Source organism: Takifugu rubripes, chromosome 15 (genome assembly GCF_901000725.2).
Source record: "Takifugu rubripes chromosome 15, fTakRub1.2, whole genome shotgun sequence".
Lineage (NCBI taxonomy): Eukaryota > Metazoa > Chordata > Actinopteri > Tetraodontiformes > Tetraodontidae > Takifugu > Takifugu rubripes.
In genome coordinates, this window is record NC_042299.1 from 1,309,471 (window position 1) to 1,330,609 (window position 21,139).

The window sequence follows — 21,139 nt, forward strand, 5'->3', positions numbered from 1 at the left end:
GATTGGCACCTCATATCCTTCTCCTCACTCATATCAACAAAGCCAGTAGAATTTGTGATGAGCAACAATTACCCAGCATCCCTCAGCCTCTGTTCTCCTCTTTACTCGTCTGTTTTACTGCCCCTCACCCCCAACATCAAACTACCGCAGCGGGGTGAAATTGGATCATTTCATCACCTTGTTCTAGTTTCTCTACTCTAACAGAAAAAAGAACGTATTTGATTCCGTGTCCTAGAACGTTGCTCCTCTCTTCCAAGCTAAAAAAAGAAAGACAAAACATTGTTAACTGGCTGAAAGAGGTTCTGGGACTCCAAAACAAAGAGAGTGAAATGAAGGAGGTAGGTGAAGCTGAGCGACGCCTCAGGATTCACTGAAGCCAGGTGAAAATACACCAGTTTGACTGGAGGACCTCACAGGAAGCTGCTGCCATTGGAGCTGCCAGAAGTGTGGCAGGACGTGCGGTGATGCTGAAAGCGTTGGGATTGTAATGCTAGTTTTTGTGCGTGGAGGTGGCACGAAGTTGTCATAGTTACCGCAAAAGGGAAAATGGCCGACCAGAAAGGGCTCTTCACCTTGTTGTCTGGAGCTCCGCTGCATCTATTCAGGTGCCGTCGGCCCAGCAGAGGGGAGGGAGAGAGCGAAGGAGAGGCGGCGATGGCGTGCTATCGGCTGCACATCTCGCACAGAAGCAGGCGCCTTTCCTCATTCTAACCATCTGTGTTTGTGGATAATACGGCCCTGGTAATGTGCTAAAGATGGGCTCCGCTGCGCTCCGGCCAGACGGCCTGGTATTTGTAGTAGCGTGTAATTCCCCCCAGATGCAGCTCGCTGCTGCAGCAGGTAATAGAGAGACGGGCCGCAGCTGCCGCCAGGCTATCGACTCTCCCAGGACCCAGTGAAATCAAAGGGCTTGTTGCTGGCGTTGGGTAGCGCTTGATGGCGGTTCCTGCGCCAGAGAGGCGAAGCAGGGAGCTGTGGCGGTGTTTCCCAGCAGCATGAGGCATTCATCACGCCAGTAATCCAACACTGGCAGCCTTCTCACCCCAGAGCTTGTGGGTATCGGAGACGCGAGGAATGCAGTAGGTTTTGGGAGCAGGAGGAAGGGACGTCAAGAATGAGGATGTCTGGGTTGACTTTTCTGATCTGGTGATCATCTCATCACGCAGTTATGTGTCACGCCTCACACAGGCAGCCCATTAATCCTGGAGCGGAAAGAGCTGCGCACCTGAAAACACAACAAAGGAGCCGACGACGCACTGGTTTGGGATTCACAGCCAGATTCGGTTTCCTTATTCCACCTTCTGGATGTGGTGCGCGTGTTTGCTCTGCAGTCTGTTCTCGTTCCATCAGAATATGGTGGAAAAGAGCGCAGCAGCTGCCTTTTTACCCCTTTTCTACTGACCAGCGTTACGAAAAACTTGTTTTCTTGTTCAGTGGAATAAAGATTCCGTGGAGGTGTCGGCACGTGGATGATGGTTCGCAGTAATATAGCGTAAACAAAGAGGCAGAACAGAGATAACCTGTTATCTCATTCTCAGAAACCATGAAGATGCTTCTGAGGAATTTAACAGCAGCTGGTTTACATATTTCTGTGTCATTAGTTGCTGTTTAACCTGTTGTGGGTGTTGATATACATGAATCACGACTGTCTTCAAGAGAAAACCTCCACCACAGCCGGCAGCAGGAAGCCAACAGGAATGTGGGAACCTCGAAGGTTCCAGGTAACCGTGAGCTGGCGAGAAAAGAGGCGAGAAAAGAGGTGAACGCAGCTGTTTCTGCTGGGGTTTGTGAAGGTTGAGCTCCAGTCAGGACAGATCGCCGTGGCGCTGCCTTCCCGTAGAGCTGGAGCCCGAAGCACGTCTCATGTTGAAAGTCCAAACTGCTTTAAAGGGAGGCAGAAGCAGAGCTGCATGATCAAGGGAAGCAGCCGAACACTCAGAACCACGGCTCATTTTATCGAGTGTGACGATCCGAACGTGCCGTTTCGGTGGCCCGGAGGCTGGAGCCGTTCCCACGTCTCCATGTGGAATGCACCACGACTGTGGTAATTGGTGTAATTTGGTGAATGAGAGGCTGTGAGAAATATTTAAAACATCAGAACCGGTTTAACGCGCCTACCTGGACCATTTGCGTGACTGGCTTTGTCATTCAGTGTTTGCTTTGTGAGTGTGCACGTTGTTATCTATTCTGTTAGAAATATGCTGGGAATTCCACGGATCCAATGACGTTAGAGGATAAACTGTAAAGAGGATAAACGATCAATTCAGTGTCACCACAGAGAGGAAACCACCTGAGGAGAAGGGTCAAACTCCCGTGTACAGGTGACCGGGGTCACCGACGCAGGAAGGCTAAATTAGCACGTGTAGCTTAAAAGCTTCCGGGCGAATATAAATGTTACAGGAGCTTCTTTTGTCCACGATCATGGGTTCATCCAGCCTTGTTTTTAACGACCCACTTGATTTTACTTTAGTTTTCATCTAAAATGGGTTTGGCATACTTGTGAGGAACCCCTCCGCTCCCAGTCTTCATTTTGATCCATTTTGCTCAGCGCTCATTAAATCAGAGTGACAAGAGAACACTGCGATCACTGAATCTCCCCCTTTTTTGGAGCCAGAGAGGTTTTGTGAGGTTAAAAAGAGCCATGTGATATCTGGATATCTGCTCTTAGTAGCAGCATGTGTCTTATGTAATACAGATTAGTTCCACTGTCTGTCAACACTGGATTAATTACATGAACCATGTAACTAACTATGTGAAAAGAAGTTATCAGTGTTTAAATTTGTACCTGTTTTTTTCCTGGAAACTTTCGAATGTTGATGTTTAAAGCACTGGGATCTGAATCTGATTAGATAAGGAGATAAAGAGAGTTTTTACCTCATAAATAAACAGCCTACTATTAATAGACACTCCCCTGTAATCTCTTTGAACGAGAGAAAGTATCTTTTTCCAGTTTTAGCAGATTACAGCAGGTGCCTAAGCTCATTTCCTGTCGGCAGTGTTGTTGTATATCTTTTCTCATTCACCTGCTCAGAAGGGAGCTCAGTGAATTGTGGGTAAATGTGCTGAGACACATCTGCTACGACCCGACTTCGCTCCCGCGTGCTCGCGCTGCAGAGGTGTTAATGAGACCCTAAAATGGTGGCGCTTATCGTCAAATCACAGAATTACACTTAACAAGACAGGCAGAGAGTTGGTGGTCCTGCTAATGTTGCGCAGCTATTTCTGATATCAAGCTAGGTGGTGTGTGAGTCAAGGCGTCCTGCCTCCATTGAAGGCAGCTGCTGCCGGGAGATTGGGCCTCTCCCTCCGCTATCTCCTCTACAGCCGTCATGCATGAGCACGTGCGCGTGCTGAGAGCGGGCCAGACCCGCACCGAGCCTTCATCAGCATCAATTAGAGCCACCCAGTAGATAATAAACAGGTGTCTACATCCTGTTTCAGGAGGATGTGGCCCACACTCTCCTGTCAGCCTTTATCTCACCTTTTCCCACTGTGGGAGGATCCAAGCAGATCCTCGCTCCGTTACCGTAACAGGAAGTTTAGGTGAAACCTATTAACGAGACTCACTCAGGACTGACCTCATCAGCACTCTGGTTTTATACTTTAATACCTCCTGTTCAAAACTATCTTTATGCAATAATCTGATTATTTTCTCTTTTTCATTGGAATTGAGCAGCTGCATTACACCGAGGCTTATATAACACCCCCCTCGCTCCTCTCTCTCCTCTCCTCCCTCTCTCTCCTCCTCCCCCACTCTCTCTCCCCTCTTTCTCTCCTCCTCTCTCTCGCCCTGTCCCCCCCTCTCTCTCCCCCCTCTCTCTCCCCCTTTCTCTCCATCTCTCCCCCGTCCTCTCCCTCCCCTCCAATCTCTCTCTCCTCCCTCCCTCCTGCCCTCTCTCCCTCCATGTCTCCCCCTCCCTCTCATCTCTCCCTCTCATCTCTCCCTCTCTCTCCCCCTCCCTCTCTCCCCCCTCTCTCCCTCGCTCTCTCTCTCTCCATCTCTCTCTCTCTACCCCTCCCTCCCCCTCCCTCATCTCTCCCTCCTCTCTCTCCATGTCTCCCCCCTCTCATCTCTTCTCCCTCTCTCCATCTCTCCCTCCATGTACCCCCCCTCTCTCCCTCTCTCTCCCTCTCTCCCCCTCTCTCCCCCCTCCCTCTCTCCCCTCTCCCTCCCTCTCTCTTCTCACTCTCTCCATCTCTCCCCCTCCCCCTCCCTCATCTCTCCCCCCTCTCTCTCCATCTCTCCCCCGTCTCTCCCTCTCTCCCTCCCTCCATCTCTCCCTCCTCTTTTGCGTTCTCATGTTGCTGCCATGTCCAAAGCCTTCATCCTGCCCCCCCCCACCCCAGGCGACCCCCGTGGCCGTCAGGCGAAGCCCCGCTACCCTTTCTCCTGGGCAAACGTCTCTTTTAAATATTCCCGTCTGTCGATCACAGGAACACGTTTACTGGGCTTTACTGGGATGTGGTTGGAGGAATTATTCATGGACTCCAGCTTCTTCTCCTACATATGGATTGAGTGACATGTGGTTTGAGTCGGTCACATGTCGCTCCCTCCTGCAGGCTGCACACAGGCCTGCCTCAGCGTTCTCTGAGGCAGGGTTGTCTGCTAGACCCGCTCTGCCAGGGGTCTTGCACTAAATGTAGGTGAGCCATAATGGGAAGGTAATAGCTGGTGGATTCGCTGGAGTAGAAGCGTCCTCTGGCAGCCCTTCACAGGTTCCTGGCAGATTGATGTCCTCCAGTCATTCTGGCTGAAGGCTTTGATGGACTGTGATAATAAAGATACACAAATATGTTGTCAGGATGGCTCAGTAACAGCTCTCCGCTCTCTCCTTTCTCCACAGTCTTCATCTGCAGCTTCATGGTGGCAGCGCCCATCTTCGGTTACCTGGGCGACCGCTTCAACAGAAAGGTCATCCTGAGCTGCGGCATCTTCTTCTGGTCAATCGTCACTCTGTCCAGCTCCTTCATCGGCAAAGAGGTAGGACAGGAACAGCCCGAGTGAAGGAGACGTGCCTGAAGTTAAAGCCGTCGAGATGAAATGATTCGCTCGTTGAGGCGGACACCCACTCTGCCTTTGTGCTTCTCCCTTTCCATCTGGCTGAAGCCGAATGAAAGCCTGAGCTTCAGACGTGTCTCCATTACAACAGGCTGGCAGATAAGACTCTGTTCTTTCAGTTCCCTTTTGATGGTGACATCTGGATTCGATCGCCGCCAAAGCCCCCTGCACGTTAAACAATGCTATTATTCTTGCGGTGGTCATGTTGGGGAGGGGTGTCCCAGCCAGAACAAACAGCTTAGGAGCGTCTCTGTGCTGGTGTGTGCGGGCGTGAAGGCAGACCTTATTACATCGTCTTAACGTCCACCAAGAGAGTCCAAATCCAAACCGAAGGCGCCTGGTCACGTATGCAGCTCTGCAGCAGCAGCACGGCCTCGTGCGCTGTGTGCACGGAGTGGCGGCTCCTCTGAAGGCTCCTCTGCTAGCGGAGCCACAAACAAGGCAGCCACTGGCCTGAGCGGCTGTCACTGCTAGGCTGCTAATGGCCAAGCTCAAACCCTGAGCTTCGTCCCTCTGACGGATGCCTCGGAGGCCACGATCCAGTGCGGAGGACCGAGAAGGCGTCTCTTACATAACGGCGCCACGATGCGTGAGCCAGGGAAGGACTGACGTGGATGAAATGTTAATGAAACTGACTCTCATCATTACACATTTAGGATGCTCACAGGTGTTTTAGAAGCATTTGAAATGATGCATGAAGGGAGGCGCTACACTTCTGACCTCATACTGGCACTGAATGATCACCTGTAGGTCCTCACACACACACACACAGCAGCCATTGATGGTGTTTGTCGTTATGCCTGAAGAGAAATCACTGGGTGATGATAAAATGATGCTGTAAATAGGAGCTAAATATAGAAGTTGTCAACAAGAAGTTGTAAGTAATCCAATCATCGTAGAAGCAATTCTTGCGAGTGCGTGCAGTTTGATTCATCTGAGAGTGCGTGTTTGTGTACGCGCGTGTGTGTGTCTCGTGGTAGTTGCCATGGTAACAGCTGAAGTTCCAGCTGCCTACACATCTGCCTGCATCAGCATGCGTGCTCCTATTTAAGGTTATTAAGGAGTCTTTTTCCTCAGCAGCTCGTTATATCCCATGGAAAATGTCTAATTAAATAGAGAATTCAGCCAAAGCAGCAGGACAGTCATGAGAGAACGGCTACGACTGTCCGTTCCAATCGATCACTGCACCTGTATTCAGTCTTTTTAGATCTCTTCTTAAGCCAATAAATGTCCCCAAAACCTCCAGTCAAGGATTGGTAAATGTCTGTAAATGTCTGAAAAATGTCTGAAATGGCCGTTCAGACTGGAGTTGTCTGACGCTCTGTGCTTCCTTTTGCTGTCTGCAGTATTATTGGCTGTTTGTGCTCTCCAGAGGACTGGTGGGCATCGGAGAGTCCAGCTACTCCTCCATCTCTCCCACCATCATAGGAGACCTCTTCACCAATAACAGCCGCACCACCATGCTCTCCATCTTCTACCTGGCCATTCCTCTGGGAAGGTGGGACTCTCTCATTATTATTCCTGTTTCACTTCACATGAAGACAATGCAGCCCTGGTTCAGGCTTCAGGAGTCCAGGCTCCCTCTATTGTGGGGGTAGATAGAAGGAAGAGATGTGGCGTGGGGGTGTGAGGGTGGGAGGCGTTATTAAGCCCAAATCTCCAGACTTTTCAGCTCATTCAATCAGCAAAAGGGCCAGAGGGAGAAAACAAACAAAGCCTAGTAATAAAAAATAATCTGCTTTTGGATCCACTCGAGGGTCATTTCATTACATACAGCGAGGAGTAAACAAGAGCGTGCAGCGATATGAAGGTGCTGCTGCACAGCAAACTGCAGGGGAACGCCTCCGTTTGTGGGGATCGGGGCTGTTTCTGGTGCCGCTGCACGGGGAGGCCCAGAAAGGGCGAGCAGTTATGAGCTGCTAAGATGTTTGCGTCCCAATAAACTCACAGCAGCAGACAATAGGAGGTGAAAGGCTGGGCCCAGTTAAAGTGCTGTCCAACAACATGTTTGTCTGGGGCCTGGTTGTTGTGACCCGTTTCCAGGAAGTGACCTCAAGAGTAAGTCAGCAGTCGGAGGAAATAGATGCCCCGGCCCATTAGTTGTTAACCTTGGCGACACACACAGAGTTCTGAGTGATGCTGGCGTTTGATGTGATCTCGCGTGTTTCACGTTTTAGCGTTGGCGTCCAGCGGTGGCGTCCAGCGGTGGCGTCCAGCGGTGGCTGCAGGTCACTCCCTGGGAGGATCATGCAGCCTGCCCCCGGTCACACTGTTATTTTGGGGGGATGAATCAAACGTCGACTGTTTCCTCCTTCATCTGCTCAGATGTGTCAGCGGCGTGTTTCTGTAAAACCGGTCGGACGTGTTTCTAGGACGCCGCCGTACCCGTCATCAGCTCTGGTGAATCGAGGATCCATTTTTCTGGGGAAATCTGACGTCGAACAAATGCAGACAAAGCGCTTGAAGGCGTCCAGAATGTTTAGTATCGATGACTCCTGCTTCAAACCAGACTGAGCTGGAACGGACCAAACGTCTGAGGCGTTGACCTTTCAGAGCTGGAAAAATACTCACAAATGCTCTGAAAGCAGAAACCGACACAAGTCGGAGCGTAAAATAATGAAAGAACATCTTCATCTGGGGACACAGCATGTTAAAGATAGCGATCACACACTTAACTATCAGTCATCTGGCCTTCAAGCCTCCCTAATCCTCTTTGTACCGTGAATGCTGATCCCTCAACAGTGGCTTATCTCAGCATTGGAGCAGTCTGATCTGATCTGATCTGATCTGATCTGATCTGATCTGATCTGATCTTGACTTCAGATGGATCAGCAAAACACGCCGACATTTCATGAATCAATTCATAAATCACCCACCCACCAACCAGCTGAGCTCATTAGCCCAACAGAACCACAGTCCAAACACTCAACACAGCCTTAATGACACGACCCCCAGTGTGTGTGTGTGTGTGTGTGTGTGTGTGTGCCTGGTGGTCCCGGTGGATGTGTGTGTTGTTGCTGACATGACTCTCTCTCCCTGCAGTGGGCTGGGTTACATCCTGGGCTCAAGCGCCAAGGTGGCTGCAGGTGACTGGCACTGGGCGTTGAGGGTAAGATCATCATCATCTTCTTCATCGTTCCTACATGAACACACGCTTGAACACAGAGAGCCTCCTGCAGGACATGTTGGGGAGGCCTGAGGCCCGGTCTGGACTCAGAGGGTTCTCAGGGGGTTCTCAGGGGGTTCTCAGGGGGTTCTCAGAGGGTTCTCAGGGGGTTCTCAGAGGATTCTCAGGGGGTTCTCAGAGGGTTCTCAGAGGGTTCTCAGGGGGTTCTCAGGGGGTTCTCAGAGGATTCTCAGGGGGTTCTCAGAGGGTTCTCAGGGGGTTCTCAGAGGGTTCTCAGGGGGTTCTTAGAGGGTTCTCAGGGGGTTCTCAGGGGGTTCTCAGGGGGTTCTCAGGGGGTTCTCAGAGGGTTCTCAGGGGGTTCTCAGACGGTTCTCAGGGGGTTCTTAGAGGGTTCTCAGGGGGTTCTTAGAGGGTTCTCAGGGGGTTCTTAGAGGGTTCTCAGGGGGTTCTCAGGGGCCCTGCAGCCCTTTAGACTGTGATAACGTAGTGACGTGACCCAGCAGAGCACGAAAGGTCAGAGCAGCAGGCCAGGCCTCCAGCTCATGATTGTAAAACTTTTAACATCAAACTTGAGTGTAAAACATAATTAGTCAGGCAGCTACAACAGGGACAACCAGCAGTGGAGCCAGAGGCGCAGCCAGCAGGATCAAAGGCTGCCGTCCCCAGAGACGTGATAAGTTATCATCACTCCACTCATCTGTCCTGTCTTCAGTGTCTGATCCAGAAAGACAATGTAGCAGTTGTGCCAAGATTCGTTTTCACTGATAAAGAACAAGGAACAGCCAGAGAGGCTGTTAAAGAATAAATAAGTAACACAACACTGATAAAGAGGACGGCACAAAGAGGAGAGATAAGAGGACACAGGCTGGGACTCATGATAGGACACAGGTGTAGCACATGAAGACACTCTCAATGCAGGCAAACCAGGAACGAAGGGAAAATGAATGTTTTAACTAATAGGCTGGATCCATAAAGAAAGAGTGTGTACGTTAACACAACCAGCTCCAGCAGCAGCGAGCCGGTGCTCCGTTTGGATAAAACTCTGAATGAAAGCTTTGTCCTGCCTATTTATGGCAGCTACACAGTCGGCACACAGTTACCGCGCAGACACCAGCCCTAAATCAGGCGCACAAATGACGGTTGTCTTTTTTAGTGCGACAACAACGAGCAGCGCTGACAAAGCCTGGAAGGTGACCTGCCTATACGGCATTCCAGCAGGGTCCACCAGGACTGGAGACCTCGGGGTCAGCTTTAAAACACCATTATGTCCCCCACCACTCCTATTGGGTGTCCGACATTCAGCGTCCTCTCAGCACCTCCCCGTGGTTCCTGGCTCTGAGGAAACAGGAGGTTTTCATGACACGGAGCGGGTCAGGCTGCTCCCGACATTATGACAAACATATTCATCACCGGCGTGGCACGCAGAGGAAAACAATTGCCACACATGAAACAGCTTCCGGCCGTGGCGTTGCGCTAAAGCCAAAGAACGCCACGGCTCATCCGCTTGTTTTTGCCCAAAACGCTCCCACGAACTTCCTGCTGTTTATGATAAGAGGGAGCCGGCTGGATCCATCGAAACCAGGAAAGAGCCGTTGAGTCAGGGAATCCTTACAAGAGCTGAGAGCACCACTTCCACCTAGACTCATCTGGACTGTAGAACACCCCCCAGTAGACCCGTTGTCCCACTGCATCCATTAGTGAGGGTCTCACCAGTGTTTGTGTCGCCTGTAGGTGTCTCCGGTTTTAGGGATCACTGCAGGAACGCTGATCCTGGTCTTTGTGCCTGAGCCAAAGAGAGGAAGCGCCGACCAGGTTGGAGGACGCATCAAGAGCCGCACTTCCTGGTTCTGTGACATGAAGGCACTGGCCAAGAAGTAAGACCTCCCGCCATCGAGCTTCAGAGAATCCGTCTTGTTTCTATGCGGGGGCATCACAAAGCTCAGCCTACATTTAGCTTGGATGACGTTAAAGTTTCCTTTTTAGTGTAGCCATTAATTAGAGGCATGGAAATGTCAACACAGGCCGCACCGGGCTACTATCGACGACACTGTCGGTCCTGTTTTCATACGACCTGTGGGTCACCTTTCTTTAAAAGAAACCCTTTGAACTCCATATAGTTGCTCCACCACTGTGGCTTTCTGGGCAGGACTTTACGAGGGCAGCCACATATTTATCTCTTTGACATTTAGCTGTGCTCAGTTTCCATCAGCCACCACCTTGACGGACACTGAAAGCATTAAATGGCATTATTTTTCCATAAAGGTGTTAGTGTTTGCTCATATATCTCATCTTAGCTGGCGTGTCCAGTCCTGGCAGAAGGTCTCTCAGGTCTGGTCCTCTCACAGAAGGCTGAAGTTCATCAATTCGCCTCTTTAGAAGTCGGGATAATGACAGCTCTGTTTTTGTAAAAACCTGTTCCGTCAGCCGCAGCTACGTGTTCTCCTCGCTGGCGTCGGCGGCGGTGTCTTTTGCCACGGGTGCGTTTGGCATGTGGATTCCTCTGTACCTGACCAGAGCTCAGATGGTCCAAAAGACTGCAGAGGCCTGCACCAAGGAGATCTGCAGCAGCACGGACAGGTGAGCCGACGCTAGCCGACGTTAGCCAGGGCTGCTGGCTGTGTTCATGTCTTTAGATGGTTCCTCTCAAAGCTCAGGCTCCACTCTTTCCCAGCCTCATCTTCGGCGCCATCACCTGCGTGACGGGTCTTCTGGGCGTGGTCATAGGGGCCGCCACCACGCGTCTGTGCCGCCAGAAGACAGAGCGCGCCGACCCGCTGGTGTGTGCCGTCAGCATGCTCGGATCGGCCATCTTCATCTGCCTCATCTTCGTGGTGGCCAAGAAGAGCATCGTAGGAGCTTACGTAAGAGTCCCTTTGGTGTCAGGGATGGTGGCGGTGTGGAGTCAAACGGAAATGGGAGGGATGGAATGACCCTGAGACGCCTTCTACAGATTTAACAATTAAAAAGGAACCGTGTAGAGCAGTAAGACGAGGGTGGACAGTGTGGTTCCCTCAGGTTAATGTTGAAGGATGAGATCCAGGCCAGAGGGCTGAGGTGTTGTTCTCCTGCTCTGCTTTAATTACAGGCTACCCTGAGACGGCCTCGGGAGCTGCTGCAGCTAGCTGCTGCTCACATCCCATCTGGGCCGTCTTTGGAAAAATACTTTAGTGTGGCTAATGGTCCTGTGAACAGGAAAGGGTGAGACGCAATAACCTCTGCAGGCCCTCCGACCCGCTGAGCAGGCCGCGCTCTTATCGCGGACAAAGAAACCACCTTCCTCAGGCCAGCGGGGCCAGCAAAACTGGAAAAGGCGGAAAATAGTTCCCATCCACGGTCACTTCCTGACCTTGGGAACGCCTGGCCTCCGACTCTACTGGGCCAAAAGAGGATTTTAGCCATCAATCGTCCCGGTCAGATTTGAAGCCAAATAGTGAAATAGTTGTTTACACGAAAGGGGCAAAGCATGGATGGCGTCAACGGTCCGGGCCATACGTGCGTGAGCTGGCCTCGTCCGCCGCTTTCCTGAGCGGGTTTGAGTGGTGCGGCGCCGTCGCTGGCGCGCGTCTCCTGTTTCGGGGTGAAGTGCTGACAGACGAGCCACATTAGACGCTGTTGTCATCGGTGTCGCTCCGTCCGTCCCGCTGACCCCGTGCAGCTGTTGTCTCCTCAACGTGTAAATAATCCGTGTCCTGCTTAGAAACGGTGTCTGTTGGCGTGTACGGGGCAGAGCGCGCGGCATTCCGACGGCGGGGTTATTCCCCAGCAGGAAACAACTGCGCCAGCACCGGCACAAGGTTGCCCCTAGCAACCAGGTCATTCTCAGGCTTTTTAAAAGGCGGCGGTTAAATAGCAACGCCATTTGCTGCCAGCCCTTGTGTCAGAAGAAGCCTGGCTCAGAACCTGGGTTCTGATTCGCTGCGGCGGCATCTAAAGTTAGGATGCGGCGTTCCACATTGCGTGTGTTGAGAAGAATAGTTAACCCTTATCAGGCTGCTGTTTTGGAGCTAAACGCTCGGCCCAATGGGACCAAAATGAAGGCCTGTGATTCCACGTATAATTGGGCCACAGCATAATGACATGTTTTTAAACCGCAGCCACCGGAGCGCCGCGTTTTCCCACACGCAGGAGAAATATCTGACTTTTCTCCGTCACATTTCTTTCTCCTCTCATTTAGGTTTGCATCTTCATAGGAGAGACGCTGCTCTTCCTGAACTGGGCCATAACGGCGGATATTTTAATGGTACGTACCACAGCCTATATTTATCCGCTAGGTCACTGGAAATTCCTGCAGCCAAATATACTGGAACCGCCGTCGGGGCTGTGGGCGCGCGGCTCGCCTGCCGTTGTGGGAGCAGTTTGGGTGTAACTGATAACTAACATCGATTCATAGTGTGAACCGGCGGAGGGGGATTCCTTCCTCTGACGTGGACCAGTATGATCCAGTGTGACTGGGATGGGAGGATGGAGCCAGAACATCGCTGCCGTTCTCTCAGAACTAGCAGCCTGACACGTCAGGGTCATTAACCTTCAACCGTCTCCTCCGCAGTTCGTGGTGATCCCCACGCGGAGAGCGACGGCGGTGGCCTTTCAGAGCTTCACCTCTCATCTCCTGGGCGACGCAGGAAGCCCCTACCTGATCGGCCTGGTAAGCAGCTCACGCGGCCCCGACACGCCTTCTTGTCATGAACGAAGAGGCTAACGCGACGCACGCCAACGGTTGTTGCTCTAATTGGTTCTTTAAGTGCCTCACTCATGTGCAGGATGACCACAGCTGCTGGTTTGGCTCTCACCTTAAGTGGGCCACGTGCAACGTGCTCTTAGCACACGTCTCCGGAGGGGCTGATGAGCACATTTGTGATTTCACCCCTGCTCTTCAGGCTGTCACCTCTTACCAGTAAATCTCTCCGGGAGGCAGCAGGAGTTGCGTTTGATTGGTTAGGAGACGGACCGGGGAGGGGGGGGGGGGGGGGGGGTGGGGGGGGGGGGGTAGGGGGGTCTCCCTGGGCATTTCAAGGTCACTGCCACAACCCCCAACACACACACACACACACACACTCCTTCCAAAGTGGACGCAGTCATCCAAAGAACAGCATCAATGAGGCCAGTGTGCAAACACTGCTCACTATTCAATGGAGTGTGAAACACGATCCACCTCAGATGGTCCGAATTCTTTTCATTCCACACAGAGGACCATTTCTGCCGTTTCTCCATCGGTAGATTTAACTCCAGCTCTCTTTGATGCACTGCGCCCACAGACATGGTGGTAAATTTGAACCTTTGGGCTCTCTTCCTGGTGCAGCAATGTCAAATCAAGTCCTGTAAATTGTAATTTAAATGCTTGTGTTGACTGTGGACACAGCACGAGTGTTGATGCTACATTTCTTTGGTTTGTAACCCGGGTCATCGGAAGAAAGGCCAAGTCTTTGACTATCAAATCAAACTGAAGCTAATAAGGTGGTACTGCGGCTGGAGGCGGGAGCAGCCGTCTGTCTGTCTGTCTGTCCGGCTGCATTGAAACACTCTTTTATCTCCTTTTTCATGCACACGATCACCGCCGGACTCTTGACTTTTCTCTGACTGACAGCCTGGAACAGTCCGCCAGGCCCAACCAGAGCAGCGTCAGAATGCTGAGCGTTTCTGAGTTGAGGTTTAGCGCTCCGGTGTGACGGCTCCATGACGCACGCTGAGCGCGGGCAAAGTGGCCCAAACACCCTGGCACGAATTCCCTCACAAGTTCAGAAACCCGATTTTAAAATAGCGCAGAGGGAAAATGACATAGGTGATTATTGTTGTGCAACCACGGGGGCCGTTGACCTTCGATCGCTCCCCGCCACAGCGGTGCATCAGAAACCGTCCTGCCCTTGATCCAGGATCCTCCTCCACCTTGGCTGGTGCCCCACTACCATCCTCTGACACATGCGTAATGGACTCCCCCCCCTCAATGTATGGAGAGGATCAAACCTGAGGCCCCTCCCCACATGAGGACTCCTCTCCTACATTAACACCAAACTGCCCATAAAACGTTTAAATAAAAGATACAACCATAGATAAGAGGCATGTTCTTCCCCGCAAGATTAAAATGAGCAGGACCCCCCCCCCCCGGACAGGGCTGCAGGCAGAGTGGGTGGTGAGGGAATGTCAGCAGCGGCTCTCAGCCATCTTGGGAGAAATGCCTCTCACTGGGTAATTAGCCGAGCTAATTAGCCGAGCTGCTTTTAGGTGAGCCTTTCTGACCGAGATGCACGGTCTGACGGTCCGTTTGCTAGCCCACCTTCCTCTGGATGCGCACATGTGTAGGAATACTGTATTCCCACTGTCAGCAGCTCGGCCTCCTTCTGCTGACACTCACACGTAATCAATGGGCTCCTGCCAGAGCACCCAGCCCCCTCTCAGCCCCCGCGGATCCACGCAATCTGCTGAAAGCTAGCGTCAGCATCCTCCACCGCATCATGAGCTGCTGTAGGTGCTGCCTCATGGCACCAATGGTCGTTTTACACCCACAGACGCCAGCTGCTGTTCTCCTCGGCTCCACGTGCACACACGCAGTGTTAGTGGGGGCCTGAAATCCCTCCTGCTTCTGTGGGGAAGCTCCATCACAGGATTTTCTCAGTTTGTTGATGTGTTTTTGTGTCCGATATAGATCTCAGACGGCCTTCAGGAGAACTACACGACATCAACGCTGTGGCGCTTCCTCAGTTTGGGCTATGCCCTGATGCTCTGCCCCTTCATCATCGTCCTGGGGGGCATGTTTTTCCTGGTCACGGCCCTTTTCTTCCTGGATGACCGAGAGAAGGCCGAGAAACAGTAAGTGATTCAAACACGGTGGGAATAACTCCTCGTTATTCCACCCAGCCTTTAGGAATATGAAATATTAAAGAGAAGTGTTTCAACTTTGAAGACTCGGGTCAAAACACAGTTCTGGGCTGCTAAAGATGGCTCTGCCCACCCACCAGCTAGGTCTGATAGCGGTCGTGCTATTTATCAGCTAAACACCAAACGGGCACCCCGATGGCACTGCTAATGGCCTTAAAAGGCTAAAACAAACACATTCCCTCATGGCTATGTTGTGCAACTATCACAGCAACACACTCCTCTGGTGCCCTCAAAATGACTTCCTTCCTGCTGAAGATGAGGGACATTTTTAGACAGGATGGCAGTCGGACGTCTGTCCGTCTGTCCGTCTGCAGCTGCCTTCTCCACACCCAGAGCAGTTGGTCAGCACTCTTTCCCATGACAGAACCTCCCCAAGGAGAGATATGAGAGATTTTAACTACCACCTCCTCACGAACTGCAGCAGTGTCTGCAGGGGTGGAGTGGAACGTACCACCCAATGAGTGAAAAATCAATAAATACACAATATCTAAAGCTAAAATCACAAGCTCGTGCCGAGATTGGATGCTAGCTCATGACATCAGCAATAACCACTGAATGTCAGGATAACCACTGAATTTGTCAGTGGTTTTTGTTGTGATTCTGTCAACGTGGTAGACAAAATAACGTCCATTTTAACCTGTTCAGGCCCGACACCCCCCTCAGACCCTTTTAGCTTAATGCTATCAGTGTTTCAGGGTTTACGCATCATTGTGCAGCATGCACCGAGGTACGGACGGGACGTCGCTAATGCAGATTCATACAGTAATCATGGGTTGTGCAGATGTGCATTAAGATGCCAGGAAAGAGAAAAGCTGGAACTTTCATCAGGAGCGCTTACGTAACACTCGCTAACAGCACCTCAGGGATCGGGACAGATGACAACATCCACAACTTTGCACAACACGGGTTGTTCCATGACAGCGTGTGCTTAGAGGCTCCATTCACGCTATAAAGCCCCCGATTTATGAATTCCCTCTGACTACAGAGGGCCTGGCTGCTGCCTGCCCCCCCTTTGTGCCGTGTCCTCAGATACACAGTGCTATTTATAAGAAGCACAGAGCCAAATGTGTTACTCGCTGGAGCGCTCCTTTCTATTTCCATCCATAAAGTGTTCCTTCGTATTTCTAGGTTGTTTGCTATTTTTAGCTGCCGCGCTGTCGTTTATAGCCGCGGTTTGATTTGTGCCCCCGACGAGCCTGACACCAAGTCGCCGTTTGTGCTCGGTTAGCTGCGAGATGCTAGTTTATCCTGACAAGAGATGGCAGCTTTGCTTTTGCCTAAACCTCCCCCTCCTTCCTCAGGTTGAACCAGCTGACACGGCCACCGTCCTCAGTCAAGGTATGACCAGGTAAATTCCCTTTTCTCTTTTATTTTCCCCCCCTTTTGCATGATCCCTGACACAGAAAGGTGGACATTTTCTTGCCCTGCTTATTTAGGATGCAAAAAGATGTGACGGCCAGATTAGTCCGGACTTTGAGCCAAGGTTGTCTGCAGTCACATAACTGCATAAAGAGCAGCGGCGGCACATGAGAGAACGCCCGATCAATGATCCACTTCCAGGCTGCAGCAGTGCTGAACCACGGACAGAGTGGTGATTACTTGACCGACAGCGTGACATCTTATCAAGGCCCCTGTTGCCTTCCTGCCTTTATCAGCCTCACACACACACTCTGCAAAAAACTCTCTAATAATTAACTGGGCAAAGAAAACACAATAACTGGCAGCCAACCTGACAATTACCCGCCGTAGGAAAAAGGAGAGGTAGGTTGAGTTGCCGGCAAAGAATAACAGGAATCAACCCTGACCCTGAGATGGAATGTGTTCCGACTTATTTGTAAAGGTTATCGTGTTTAAACAAAAGGGCAAGGCCTCGCTGCTTCCAAATCATAACCTTGTCTGGCTTTATTTGTCTACCAGGAATCAAAATCCTGCACGCGCGCGTGCACCTGAGGTGAAGAAAAGGTTGTGTGTACTGTTCGGTTTGCCCAGTGTGGAAAATCAGAAGTCCGTGTTAACACCGGTTGTCTTTATCGCTTCCTCTGAGGACGGCGTGGCACAAACATGCGGAAAGCCGGACGTGGAGCCGTGAAAGGTCCGTCTGGAATACTGTGGTTAGGATTCAGGTGCTGCTCTCTCACAGGAAGGGTCAGCCGGGGCCACCAGTCAGGGCGACACCACGGCAGCTAGGACGGGAGCCATGCCGTGCACGTGGGTGCGCATGTGCTGTTCAGATAGCAGCAACCGAAATCCCGTTTTCTCCGTCATCATTTGCAGCCATTGAAGCACCTTTAGCTCCGCGAGCGCAGGAACCCGGGCCTGGACTTCGACGGCCCCTCTAGCAGGAGCTACAGCAGGTATCGGGTTCCAGCGGCGGCTCGTCACATCTGTCAGGCTCAGCGAGCGCGTGTCCTCCCCGCTGTCCACGAGGCTTATTTTAGAGAGCGGCGATTACAGACGCGCCACTGACCCGACTGAACTCTGCTCAAGAGTCCCTCGTTGATTTCCAGCCGTGATCCAATCGCTGATATTTGCTGCCGTGTGTCAGGCGGACGGATCAATGCGGGTCAGCCGTGGCAGGACTAACCTGGACGTCCACTGGGACACCGCTGGGACAGACGAGACGTCGGGGACAGACGTACGAGCGGGTGGGGGACAGAGGAGATGAGATCTTAAGCTATTAATCTCAATCCCAGCAGTCAGATCAGACACTACCAGATCCAATTAACGTCCCCCGAGGACAAATCAGGTCTGCTGTCCAACAGAGGAGGTCCTGATTCCTTCGTTCAGAGAGCAAAGACCTGCTATGGGGGGGAGAACGTACGTGTGTGTGTGTGTGTGAGAGGGCCAGAGGACTGAAATATTCAGGTCACAGTCTCCGTTACAGGACAGTCCCAGCTCTCCACCAGAGCGTCCCGCGTCCTCTAACTCTGCATGTGTCCCCTCTCTGTGTCTTCCAGGTGAGCCCCGACAGAGGATGTGATCTTTAAGGAGGGATCCGCGGCAACAGTCGTCCTCATTCTCTTGGATCCTGCTGCTCCGGCTTCCCTCTGCCCTCAAACCTGGATGGAGGAGCGTCTTGCCCCTCCTCATTAGCCTCTAAATCTCAGGCTGGTGTTAAACGTTAGCCCCCCAGCTGGACAGCTGGTGTCCTCCAGCTTCTGTCTTCTGTCTGTGAGGATCTGCTGAATCTTCCAGGGAGAAGGAGGGGCGGGTCCTTCCACGTGACCCCTGTGACCCCTGATGCTAGACTACTGACTGCTGACCATGAACCTGCCCCGTCTGTCCCTCTGCATGTGTCCGTCCAAAGGGTGTGTCCCTGTCCCAAGTGCTCAGCGGCGTCCTTACATTCCTTCACACTTTGCACTGACCTCCATCAGCCTCCACCACTTCGTCTCACCGTGGTTACGCGCACAAACGAAAGTTGTTGCTCCACATTATGACTGGAGTAGAAAGCCAGTCCAGGTCCCACCATGCGCCGCATATACGTGTGTGTGTGTGTGTGTGTGTGTGTGTGTGTGTTCGCTATTATCAGAATAACCTTTTGTGCATGTAAACATAGTTGGCAACACAGAGCTGAACGGCGTTATTGTCCACCGGTCAGTGAATCGGCCTTAAAATTGGAGCTTTCCCATCGACAACTGTCCTGTCCCCTGTCCCCTGTCCCCTGTCCCCTGTCCCCTGTCCCCCCACACACACACACTCGTAGTGTTATAGCTTTTAGCACTTAACTGGTCGCGGACGGCGCCAGACGCCGCGGCAGAGGGATTTCTGCACATTATTTTTGATACTTTTTTTTGGTGAATCTTTATTTTTCGTTCTTTTCTTCCTGTGATGTCGTATTCAGAACTGGAGGTCGTTGCCCAGGATTGCTTCACACGGGCAGTCGAGGCAACTGAAAGCAAACACTGGACTACAGTAGGGATTTTATAAATCAAAACAAACCTTTTAGCCCTAAAAGGTCACTGAAATGCTACATTTTGGGACGGTTTGTGTATAAGAGAAGCAATACGTTGATTTGAAAAGAACCCAACCCTTTGTATTCACACTGCCTTATCAGTGAGCCAGGATTCTCTTGGTAGGGGGACGCTCCCCGATGCCTGGGTTTAAATTTCTGGACACAGCTCCCACACAGAGACCACGTCCGCTTTAATGATGGACTGCTGGTTACAATCAGGGCCATTGTGAAGGCAGGCCTCCGGACCTCACAGGTACAGCTATCCCGTTGCATGATTAGCAGAAAAGAAGAAATCAGAGTCTCAGACGGGAACAGGAAGTTGCTCAGTCCCAGGATGGGTTTCATTCATTATCCTCCACCATGTTGAGCTGGAAAAGCAGCAGACTAGTTTCATGTTTTTGAGCGAACGCCGTCATCAGCTGGAAGGAGGACGTCTAGGAAGGAGACGCCGGTGCGTCCAGAGTCGGATCTGCTGTTGTCCTCACTGCATTTTTATTAATTCCTTGGTCTTTTTAAGTGGGAGACAAAGTTTTACAAAAACCTCGGAGCCCCTAATGGAGCTGGAGGTTGGATCTTTTTATTTTAAAGCACTTTGCAGAGCCGGATGCAGGTGGAGGTGGCGGACGAGTGACCTTAGAGGAGGGAGGGAAGGAGGCTGCTCTGGGGGGGCTGTGTCCTTGTTAGCTTTAGCTTCTCTCTGGCCCCATAGAACTCTGAATGTGATTTTGTCCAATCTGATGTGTTTACAGGCCAACATCTTCTTAATGAACTAAGCTTCTTACCTTCCTTTTATCGTTTTTAATGCTACCAAATGAGGTGTTTTTATAACTACAATAGATCTAAATATAAATATATATATATATATATATAGCTATATCATGCAGCAACTTTAATATATTATAAATGATGGCTTGGATGCAATGTATTTATTTGTTTGTTACCATAATGAAGAATTATCTCTAAAGGGAATTGTTATCTGTCATATTACACTTTGTTGTGTGTCCTTGGAGGGCCGAGAAAGGCCCGTTGTGTAGTCACCCTCCTCCATGCCAGTGAACCAACGCCAGACCTTCTCCAGAACCCCCCTCCTGCCTACTGTGACCACGAATCGGACACGCATGTTCTACACTCCACTGCAATGTGACGGCGGGCCGAGAGCATATAGGTCTCCTGCTTCGGGTGCAGCGCATTTACTTTTGTAGCTCTTGTTAGTGCCCCCCCCCCCCCACCCCCTTTTAGCTTTCTTTAAAAACAGACAGCTGCTGAAGCCATTTTGCACACTCAATGTTCAGGGATTTATTTGCATCGCAGCCTTGCTGAGGCTCCGTCACGCCACGCTCGACGCGCCGTCGCGGTCAGAAGGGACGGCGCTTCACTTTGCCAAATTTTTGGGGTTGATTTCGCACCAAGTCGCTCGTCATGAACAAAATCTGTGTCAATAGTCACTCAGGTGATGTGTTGAGATGCTCTTGTTTCTTGTCATACAAGAATTGTGTAAAAAGAAACCTTTTTTTTCTGATCTGGAGCAGAACAGAGAGGTTGGTTTTATTTTTGGAGCAAGCTAAAGGATGTTATTCTAGAGTTGAACTGTGATGCTCCGTCCAGGGGTTGGTAGAACATGTACATGTCTGTAAATGCAATAAACCTATTTAATCACTTCACCCCACTGAGTCCTCTCTGATCCCAGATAACCCTTCAGGAGCGTCTCCTCGGAAGACCAAAGGCTTTTCAAGCGCTCCTTTTAGTAGCACATGATGACGGAGATATACTCCGCTGGATCATCGCAGCTCTACTCGCGGAGCAACGTTTGTGGGCAACCTTGTCCTTGTTGAGCTGGTTGACAGGTTGAGTGTAAAGCAATGTGCTTGTTCTTTGGTGTCCAGACACATCAAAGCCACGCGCACGTCTCCATCAGCGCTGTGAACGGAAGCGCGCCGCTGAGGCTCCGCTTATTAGAAAGGGATGAAGTTGCTCCAGCAGCACTAATGGAGGTCTACCCAGGAGAGAAGCTGCCTGGGAAGCCTCTAATCAGGGGCAGAAGGTGGAGGACTGGGTGAGCCGCCTCCCGTTCCCACAGGCAGGCCAGCACGCTCCCCAAAGCTCTGCGCTCCCGTCCCAGAGTCAA

The 21,139-nt window shown here is 51.4% G+C and overlaps 1 protein-coding gene across 2 annotated transcripts in view; it reads left to right on the forward strand.

Moving 5' to 3' along the window:
- LOC101075093 (protein spinster homolog 2) overlaps positions 1–20,675 on the forward strand; it is a 34,254-nt gene extending 13,579 nt beyond the window's left edge. The window contains exons 3-13 of one of the 2 annotated variants that reach the window (XM_029848565.1): positions 4,845–4,981; positions 6,406–6,557; positions 8,102–8,168; positions 9,918–10,060; positions 10,611–10,763; positions 10,858–11,047; positions 12,361–12,426; positions 12,733–12,831; positions 14,827–14,990; positions 16,361–16,407; positions 18,017–20,675. In XM_029848565.1, the coding sequence (XP_029704425.1) occupies positions 4,862–4,981; positions 6,406–6,557; positions 8,102–8,168; positions 9,918–10,060; positions 10,611–10,763; positions 10,858–11,047; positions 12,361–12,426; positions 12,733–12,831; positions 14,827–14,990; positions 16,361–16,403 (1,197 nt within the window). In that variant the 5' untranslated portion in view covers positions 4,845–4,861 and the 3' untranslated portion in view covers positions 16,404–16,407; positions 18,017–20,675. The remainder of the gene's footprint in view (positions 1–4,844; positions 4,982–6,405; positions 6,558–8,101; positions 8,169–9,917; positions 10,061–10,610; positions 10,764–10,857; positions 11,048–12,360; positions 12,427–12,732; positions 12,832–14,826; positions 14,991–16,360; positions 16,408–18,016) is intronic. The other variant, XM_029848564.1, reaches the window with a different exon arrangement.
- The last annotated feature ends 464 nt before the right edge of the window (positions 20,676–21,139 follow it).